The sequence below is a fragment of the Uloborus diversus genome, chromosome 4 (assembly GCF_026930045.1).
Source record: "Uloborus diversus isolate 005 chromosome 4, Udiv.v.3.1, whole genome shotgun sequence".
In the NCBI taxonomy this organism is placed as follows: domain Eukaryota; kingdom Metazoa; phylum Arthropoda; class Arachnida; order Araneae; family Uloboridae; genus Uloborus; species Uloborus diversus.
The window spans coordinates 79,711,389-79,721,882 of NC_072734.1; the positions used below are offsets into that span (position 1 = coordinate 79,711,389).

Sequence of the window (10,494 nt, forward strand, 5' to 3'; positions counted from 1 at the left end):
ATCGGTGTAGTTAAATTGAGCCCGTGTGTGTACTTTTTGAAAAATAGTATTGAAACTTACTCTATGATAGTTATTAGAAGATTAACAGAGTTTTGAGCAACGTTGAAAGATTAGTTCTAAAAGGTATCGTTACTGATTATTGTTACTAGCAAAGACAACGCTGTGAACCTTTTGCCAGTTTTAAATAATTAACGGATACAAATACAGGCCTGTCATTCAAATTCCCCCTCCCCACTTCTTCCCGGGTTTTAAAATATGATGTATCTGCATTTTTCATGTATTTTGATGTTTATTCCTTGTAATGACGGTCATGTACAAATATATCTTTAAAGAGTTCTCTCATTGACTGAAAATTTATGATTTCTTGTGTCTTGTAATCAATGTTTTGAAATTATTTCATACGCAGGCACACTAGTATTTAAATCAAAGCATAAAAGTAACAAATATTTATTTTCAAATCTAAAACTTGTTCTAAACGCATCTGCTGTTCAAAGGAGCTTGGCGAGAAGCTACTCGCCAACAAAGCAAACATACACAAATTACTCGTGAGCCGTTAAAATAATTACTAGCTAAGTAAAAAGTGTTTTTATGGAACTAAAATGTTATTTGCACTCATGATATAAAATGTTTTATTACATTTATAGGTAAAATCAGTACAAAAATTTAAAAATTATAGGCAACTGTGGGAAATGTACTCGTTGAATGCATATATACGTTATTTTTTCTTTATTTAGAAGTAAAAAACATTTGTACATACCTAAGAAAAGTTACTGGATTTCCTGGTATAGCTTTTTCTTCACAGTTTATAATGCTACAATACTGCACTATTGCTATAAATCTAATTTTTCCCTTCCACAGTTAAATGTTTTTATCATTCATGGCTTCAGCTAATGAAAACTTCTTCAGCGGTTACAGTCAACCAGAAATTGCTCCCCAGGTCACATGGTATGGTTGCCGTATCAGGATAGTAGGGTTGCACTCTCTCCATCTATTCCTTCTCAATGGTAAAGAAGTAGAAAAAATGCTTGCAACAAAAGCAGTGCTAAGCAAAATCTTACCAGAAGCAGAAAAATAAAACAAAACTTGGCTGATTTACTGCCCGCTAACGGGAGTGTCCGCTAACGAGGACTGAAATTAGTTATGCGCCTATCTTGAAGTTGTGGGGATTCAAAAATTGTTTGCTAACGGGGAGTGTCCGTTGAGAAGGTTTGACTGCATGTAATTTTTAGTTTATTATATGCTTTTATTTTAACATTGGTTTTTATTTCATTTGTATCTATTGACCTCCAAAATTTGCTCAATCTGGCCTTTTTGTGTAAAAATTTCTTCTCAACTCATAATTTAATAAACTGTTTTAGATATCCTGATGCAACTGCTGAGGAATTAGCAACTGTGGATAATGTATGCATCATTTGTCGAGAGGAAATGTCTGGCTCAGGAAGCAGCAAAAAGCTTCCTTGCAACCACATCTTTCATGCCTCTTGCTTGCGTTCGTGGTTTCAAAGACAACAGACTTGTCCAACCTGTAGAATGGATGTCCTTAGAGTTACAATTCCTTCCCCCGCTCCTAACAATCCTGCAGCGCCTGCCGGAATTCCTGGCATTCAACCTCAACAACCTCAAGCTCCAAACGTAGCAAATTGTAAGCATTCAAAATTTTCTACCAATTGCAAAAAAGTTAAAGAGTAAAACAGTTTATGGCAAAAATAAGTTCAAATCTGAAAGTTATGTCAGATTGTTTAAAGTATATAATAAAGGAAATAAAAGATAATAATTGAAAGAGTAATCTTTTTCAGTAAGCATAAGTTCATGATTTTTGATGTTTGGTAAGAAGGTTTTTTAGCCTACTTTCCCAGTAAAAGTCAGAAAAAGAAGAAAAAAGCATGAAAGAAGGCTTAATTCATCTTAAAAATATCGCGAAAAACATAAAAGTCAAAAATAAATAAAATAATTAAATGAATATCAAAAAATTCAAAATTGGAAAGTAGGGTATTGAGATGGGGGAAAATGTCTGTCGGTCTGTCTGTCTGTCTCCCCCTAATAACTTTTGAATGAATAGTCCGATTCAAACAAACTTTTTTTTGTTCGAAAGATCGCGGCGAGGACACCTCATTCCCATATTTCACTTTTGATTTGAACTATTTTTTGTTCAATTTTGAACAGTTCAAAAAAACTTAACATTAGCGCCTACGGGGAAATTGAAGGCAATTCCGAACTGTGAGGCGAATTTGCTTCAAATAAACTTTGTAGGAAAAAGCTTTTGATAAAAAAACTTGTATACAAAATATATTTTTGATTTGAACAATTTTCCGTTCAAATCCCTTAACATTAGCGCCTACGGGGAAACTGAAAGTCAATGTAGATTCCGTACTTGAAGGCGGATTTACTTCAAACAAACTTTGTTGGAAATAGCTCTTGACGCCAAACTCCGACTCCGAGAATTTAGGGGCACCTGACTGCGACTCGGACTCCTGTGCCGACAATTGATCGGACTCCGACTCCCCGACTTCGACTCTGACTTCGTAGCTTTGGCAAAAATATATACACGAAGGACAAATGACTGAGTCTGATTCTCGGATATTCGACTCCGACTCCTTTATCTTAAAATGAAATTGACTTCGACTCCGACTCCGCAGCTATGGTTTTAACTGCGAAATCATTATTGTTGATATGACTTTTTTTTTATTTTCACGCTAAAGTACTAATTCAGGTATTTAGTTTTCGGAGAATAAACTCGAAGTCATTTATGTTTTTACATAAAGATATGCGCAGACGATTATTATTATTATTTTCTTTTTTTTTGACAATGAAAAGTATTTCTTTAAGTTGACATTTTATTGCTTTTATTTATTTGGATAAGTGCATTAATTCATTAAAAAAAATATTTTTGGCAACAGGGAAAAAGAAACGATTTTTTCTAATGGGAAAAAGTGTATTAGCTGCTTTGTTTAAAAGGTGCTGCTATTTTATTTGTTCGTTTTTTTTTTTTTTTTTTTTTTTTTTTTTTTTTTTTTTTGCGCATTTAATTTTTTTTAGATGAGTGAAGAATATTTTATTCTTAGAAATTAGCTTAAAATATTTAAAAAATATGTTTGAAACAATTTGCGATTTTAGCTATTTTTGAAAATATTGATCAGGTACTAGAAAGTAGTATGGGTGTACGGGAAAGTAGGCTCTTATAGTTCTAGACAGAACTTCTTGTTTAGTTGTGTTTCATGACATTGTGAAACTTTGACCTTGGAAAATCACTTCATCTATTTGTAAATGTAACGAATTGTCACAATGTGATAATCAAAATTTCAATCTGTGTTACTATTACAATTCCATTTTTGTTCATTAAATTTATTCAAAAGTGAAAAATAATGAATAAATATGTTTAAATTTATTGAATGTTTTATTTGTAATTTATGTGGGGAAAAAATCCTTTAATCTAAAAAATTGCAATGGGGGAGAGAGTAACTTTGAAAAGTGCTTTGTAAGATCATTAAATTGTTCGTACTTTAAAGAGTAACTTTTGGTGGATTTCTACTCAGGGCCAGCATTTATGCCAGGAGCATTTCCCGGACCTTTCCCATTTATGATACCCCAAATGGCTCCACAGCAAGCTCCTGTTGATCAACCCGCTGCTCCTCAACCACAGCAGCCACAGCAACCAGCAGGTATGAAACATAATAGAAAACACTCAATCATGTGTTTTTCTTTTTTCTAATTTTTCTACAATTATCTCTTTGGGTGAATATTAAAACAGATTTTTTTCTGTTTTAATATTCACCTCTTATGGACCTCTGGGAACCCTAAAATATGTCTTCATTTTGAAATAATGGCTTTATCCTGATATCTATTTTTCTGCATATCATTTTGTTGTACTTGTGTAGAAATTCTAAACAAAAATAACTTTCAAAACTAACTTTTAATACTTTTAATTAGTTTAAATTAATTTTCTTTATTGAGGTACAAAGGCATTTTTGTCAGTTTTCTATTAATTCTGTTCTGGACTGAAGAAATTCTTCCACAGCATTTGTGATGATTTCATGGTCCGCCTTTTCCGTGCCAAAAAGTACCCAATGCTTAAAAAAGTCATCACTGTTTGGTAAAAGGTTTTGCTTCTTTTGAGGATGCATAACTACATTTTTGTCTAGTTGTTCTGCAAATGTTTGGACTCCCACTGTTATGAAGCAGTAAAAATTCAGTTTTGTTAATTAATCAAAATGACTTAAATTAAACCAATAAAGCTACATTGCTCAAAATTTTCATGGGTTATATTAAAGCTGGGAACAATATCTCTATATGACTAAATTTTTTAAAATAATACTAAAGGAATGATTTGCTTTATTTTTCAGCCCCTTCCGGAAGTCAGAGGCCTCCAGAAAATGTTCCTGCTGGTGCTCCACCTCTTAGTACAAGCAATACTCAACCCACAACTGCGAACACAAATCCTATGTTCATGCCTCCATTTCCTTATATGCCATTTCGTAAGTGTATACCTCTTCATAAAAATATTGAGAACTTAATTTGTTAATTTTGTAGTTATATTGAAAATATGAAATTAATTTTTATATCACATGAATGAAAAGTACATTTTTAAAAGTAACTTGAAGACCTTAAAAGTAATGAACTTTTTATGAACAAATCTGCAGTAATTTTTTTAGTCAACACTAGTTATTCTGAAACATTTTTGTCTCATGTCCCCTTTTTTTTATCATTAAATGTCTTGCGACCCAGATTGTAAGAGAAAGTGGTAATGAATGTGGCATTTTTCTGCTTTTATTTTAAAAATTTTTCCTATTGATCAGATTTTTTTCCAACTGCTCAGGATAATTTCATTACATATTCAGGGATATACAAAAATTTTTAAAATTAGAAAAATCTGCTTTGAAGAAAAATAATAAAGAAACTAAAGATCATTCATCTGCACCTACGGGGTTGAATGGCTCACTTAAGGTAATGATTTATTTTTACACTATGTGGCTGCACCAGACTATTTTAAATATCACTAGAGATAGTTTATTTTAAACTAGATGCCAGATCTATCCAAATATATGTTATTGTGATATGTGTTTTGTACTTTTAGATCAGCTACTTATGCTTTTACTGCATAGGGTAACGGCACCAGTAACAGAAATGCCTAAGACATCGCTCTCAGGATAACTCAATTTTCTGAGCCTTTTACTGTATTTAGACTTTTTAAACTATTTTTCTCTCATGCAACTACTTCTCATCTAATGTTTGGCTGCTTCTGGACCCTCCGAATTAGTTATTTCTATTTTTATTTGCTCAATTTTGAAAAAAGGTCCGACCCCCAGTAACAAACACTGACAATTCTGATGATAACCAGTAACAGAAAGGATGAGTAATGGACATAATTCCCTTTTTCTCTTTAAAATGTGCAAAGTTTTTAATTTTTAGGTCTAAGACCTTATTAAATTCAAATGAATTTGAAAAACCGGCAGACCTCGTGGCGGCTGTTCATAACCTTCCACCACTGCCTTGTAAATACCAGCTAGCTCATCAACTCCACTGTGAAAATACTAGATGGTTGCACCGTATTCATGAGTCACAGCAACATCAGTTTTACCCTCCAAAAATTCTTATTATTCAAATCCAAACTTGCATATGTGTGTTACTGGTGCCGTTACCCTACTGTGTGCCGTGATAAAATACTTTTTAAGGTTGTGTACTTTATACACAGTCCAGTCACATTAATGTGACCACCACGTACTTTCCACGTCAGAGTTAAATAACCAATCACAGAAGGCAGGTGGCAGCACTGTGCAGTTGAGCGTATATAAAGGGTGTGTGAGGGCTTCGGAAAACATTTCAATCGTTGGCCTAATGCAGAAACGAAGCGATTTATCCGACGTCCAAAAGGGCATGATCATTGGCTTTCGGGCCAAGAGTGGAAGCATTTCCGAAACGGCTGAGTTTGTGAACTGTTCGCGTGCCGCCGTGGTAAAAGTGTACCGTGCATAATGGGACTGTCCAAAATCAGCGACGTGGCAAATGTGGTGCACCACGGGCCATAGATGACAGAGACGAACGACGGTTGCAGAGATGCGTTCGGGCAGATAGACGGACTACTGTTGAGCAACTGACCACCAAAATGAACCAAGGGGCTACCAAAAGTGTCTCCCAAACTACTATTCAGCGAACACTGCTGCGTCTGGGCCTCCGAAGCAGATGCCTGGTTCGTGCACCTATGCTGACTGCTGTTCATTGATGACGAAGACTAGAATTTGCACGCCAGTACAGCAGCTGGACGTCCACTGAGTGGTGACAGGTAGCGTTTTCAGATGAATCGCGTTTTATGCTCCATCGGACAGATGGACGTTGGTGTATAAGGTGTGAAACCTTTGAAGGAACCACCCTGCAACCATTGCCGGAACGGTCCAAGCTGGAGGCGGGAGCATTATGGTCTGGGGAATGTTTTCCTGGCATTCTCTAGGTTCACTGATCATTGTGGAAGGCACGATGGATCAAAACAAGTACGCATCTGTCCTTGCGGACCATGTCCACCCCTACATGCGCATTGTTTTTCCTCAGGATGATGGCATCTTCCAACAGAACAATGCGAGGTGCCATACAGCTGCCAGTGTACATGCGTGGTTCGAAGAGCACCAGGATGAGTTTACCATCCTCCCCTGGCCAGCAAGCTCACCTGACTTAAACCCAATCGAGCACCTGTGGGACCATCTCGATTGAGTTGTTCGCGCCATGGATCCTCAACCGCGCAATCTAGCGCAGGTGGCCACGGCATTTGAGTTGGCATGGCTCAACATCCTAGAGAACACCTTCAGGGACCTAAGTGACTCTCTTCCTGCACGTCTTGCAGCAGTCCGCTCTGAGAAATGTGGTTATTCTGGCTTTTGACAGATGGTCACATTAATGTGACTGGACTGTGTAAGACATGTCGAAAAGGGAATTAGATTCTGATTTTATTATGAGTGAACATTGCCTTCACTCAAAAAATTAAATATTTTAGATTTTTAGCTAAAACAAAATTTTAAACAAAATTTTATAATAATAAAATTTTAAAATAAATAACACTGAATTTTAATAAATTCAGTGCATAAATCAATGCACTGAATGCATACATTGTGCATACACCTTTTAAAATATTTTCTTGAAAATAATATTATCTTTAATGGATAATTCTAATTCCAGATGTAGGGGGGAGCAGGTCGACACCCTTGCCCGGATGGCAAATTCACCCTATTTCTGCAGCTTTTTCATTGAAACTCGATACAAAAGAAAGATGGGTAAGGGTGGCAATTTCAAACTTTTGCCCAGATTTTAAAAAAATTGCCGAGTTTCCTTTTACCAACCAATTTACAGAATTGTGATTCAGGAGAATTTCATGTTTGGAGTTCATATTTTGGCATATATCTTTAAACAACATACAGTAAAAGCTCTCATCTTGATGGAATTAGCAATCTGTATTGCTGTTTCAAGTACATCCTAAAAAGGTGCCAATACGGTGTGACAACTGAAAGCATACCATTAAATCATGCAGTGAACTTCCTTTGGTTGAGGAACAAGATTTTTTACTTCAGCTTTAAAGTAGCAAACCACTTTTATTGCATTATCTAACTAAAACAAGGAGAAAGCAGTAATGAACCATTTTTTTTTAGTTATTTAGTTTATATTATTTGAAAACATAATTATGTTTTTTATTATAGTGTTACCTCCACCTCCTCCTATCCCAGCAACCGATTTAAGTTCCTTATCAACTGACGAACTTCTAGCATTAGCTGGCCAAGAGAGGGAAAATTTAGAAGCACGAATTAGGTGCTTAAGAAATATACAGACATTGTTAGATGGGGCTGTAATGCAAATGCAGCAGTACAATTCTGTTGTTGCGTCTCTGAGGTAAGAATAGCTTTGTTCATTGCTAACTCTTCTTTATTTTTAACTCTTTTGAGCCAGCGTTTCTTTCTGCAATTTAATTCCATTGTGTTTGTAAATGGAGACTTTTTTTTTATTTATTTCAAAATGAATTTTTTCAATTTCATTCTTTACATTTTGATGAATTGAAGACTTAGAAACTTTTCCTAAATTGTTGTGTTTCATCAGGGCGACTGTGTGGGAACTAACATACCAGAATTCTGGTACTTTTCATTACGCTTTTATCTTCCCATCTCTGAAGCTTTTTTTTTTCTTACTCCAAATTTTGAGCGATTATGTCAATAACAATTTATAATATTCATCATGTGAGACCTGTTAAAACCCCATTCTAAAATTATTGTACTTTGATAAATTCTTTTATTATATTTGCCGTTTTTATACTTCATTTTAAAAAATGTGATCTGTTTGTATCCAATATGAGTACAGAACTTTTCTGATTTTTGATGCCTACTAGGCTTTATTAAATGACTTTATTAATTATTTAAGTAAATTTCTTTTCATTTTAATTAAAATCATAAATTGAAAATTTTAAAGTGAAATTCTGTGTTTTATATGAGCGTGAAAAAGTTACAATTTGAATCTCTAGTTTAATTTTGCTTCAATTACATCGGCAGTTGTTAATAATGTGTTTGTCATGAAGCTTTAAATTCAATTCTAAAATTATTCAACATGCTCTTTTTTTACTCTTCATTTTAAAAATTGCAATCCCTTTACATCCCCTATGGCAGTGGTGCTTAACCTTTTTTTACCTGAGTGCCTCACTTCATATTAAGATGAATTTTGCTGGCCAGAACGTATATAAAGATTAAAGATACTTAATTTTTAAAAGGAAAGAAAATTATTAATCAAGAATTTTGTCATTATTACATGCTTATTTTATTAATACAAAGATTTCAGCAGCTTTTTAGAGGGCAATTTCTGATTACTTGGCTCATAGATACTTATGGTTATAAATTTTATTGCATCTCATTCTCCAGTGTATAAATGTTTTTCTCTTGAATTTGTTTTCTTAAAATTTTATGTATTAATTATTCAAAATTTATGAAATAATTTCTTGTCATAGTTTAAAAAAAAAAATGCTTTACCAATACAAGTGAATTGTAAAATGAAAAGATGTGCTGTGATTTTTATCACTTGGAAACAAAGGGATGATTTGTGGAGTAGGGTTACGGGAGAAAGAAAAGGGGATACTCTTTGAACTCTAATATGCTTTTTTTTTTTTTTTTAAAGGAATTATCTTTGTCTGGATTTTTGAATACATATCTTATCTTTTAGGACAGTGAATGTTAATTCTCCAAATCAGACAACAGCAAAAAATCCAAATCCTCAAAAAACAGACAATGTGCCAACCATGAATGGAGGTTAGTATTTCATTTTTAAGGAATCAAAGTAACGAGTTTATGAACATGATCATTTATGTTTAAAAAAGAGTAACAATAATAAAATATCACTTTATAATTTTTTTAATTATGAGAGCAATGCAATAATTATTAGGCTTAATATTTTAGAAAAGAAATGTGTATTTTCAATTGAACAAATGTAAAAGCTGATAAATGGAGATAACTGTACTTGGATACATGTACATAGATACAATGTCCCAAAAGGTGGTGGTTCTTAAAATCAATATTATATAGTGCAGTAGAACCTTGTGATACCTCAGAATCAGATGTGCAACAAGTATCACTACCTTGTATCTAGCTATTTTAAGAGTTATTTTAAAATCCAGTTTTCTTTAATTCATGATTTTTTTCTTGTGCATCTAACACCTTTTAAACCTTATCTGTTTTTACATTTGTTATGCTCTTGTTTTCTTTTCTTTTTTTTTTTGGGGGGGGGGGGCTTTATGTCCTCCATCCTGAGTTACACAAAACTTTGTACAATGAATGCTTTTTTCTTTTTCAAATTTAAGGATTTTTATTAATGCTTCCTTCTCTATTATTTGCATATTGCATTACAATCCTTAATTTGCATTCAGTTAAAATAAATATTCATTGCTCTGTGTTTGCTATAACATCTGTGCAAAACAGGTGTACTGTGCCTTTAGTGTTCAGTATTCCACTGTAGGTTCTGCTAAAAGTTTTTTGGTTCTTGTCTATTGAGATTCAGAAAGTTTCCTGTTTTCTTTCAGGTCACATAAGCACAGAATCTGTGCAATCCACATCAAATAGTACAACAACTGATGCACATGAAGAGCTAAGACGCAGAAGGCTACAAAGGTTTCAGGAGCAAGGAAATCCTGTTGCTGAAAGAGTAGAAGAAAATCATGAACAATTAACCTAATTTTTTCCCTTGAAGTGATAGATTTATGATAAATTCTGTCCATCATTTGTCTGAATGTTTGAGAACATTTTCATGCTGCTCTAAATGGTGCAAGTCAGAAACATAAAAGCACTGAATTAAGCAGAAACTTTAAAAAGCTGATCACTTAAGATATCTTGTCAATGTGTACATATTGTAATACTGCTAATGAAAGTCTTTTTTCTAAATGTTCAGATGTTGCGTATTAAATTATTGAATCACAGAATTTCAGAAATAACTTTTTATTTTGCAGGTTAACAAATGGATAATGAAAATATTCTGTAAAACACTACC

At 33.8% G+C, this 10,494-nt stretch overlaps 1 protein-coding gene across 1 annotated transcript in view; it reads left to right on the forward strand.

Annotated features, from left to right (window-relative positions):
* LOC129221607 (E3 ubiquitin-protein ligase synoviolin-like) overlaps window positions 1-10,388 on the forward strand; it is a 29,299-nt gene extending 18,911 nt beyond the window's left edge. Inside the window, 6 exon segments of the mRNA XM_054856128.1 lie at window positions 1,359-1,642; window positions 3,534-3,659; window positions 4,341-4,472; window positions 7,677-7,866; window positions 9,178-9,263; window positions 10,031-10,388. Coding sequence (XP_054712103.1) covers window positions 1,359-1,642; window positions 3,534-3,659; window positions 4,341-4,472; window positions 7,677-7,866; window positions 9,178-9,263; window positions 10,031-10,182 — 970 coding nt within the window. The 3' untranslated portion in view covers window positions 10,183-10,388.
* Window positions 10,389-10,494: the final 106 nt, after the last annotated feature.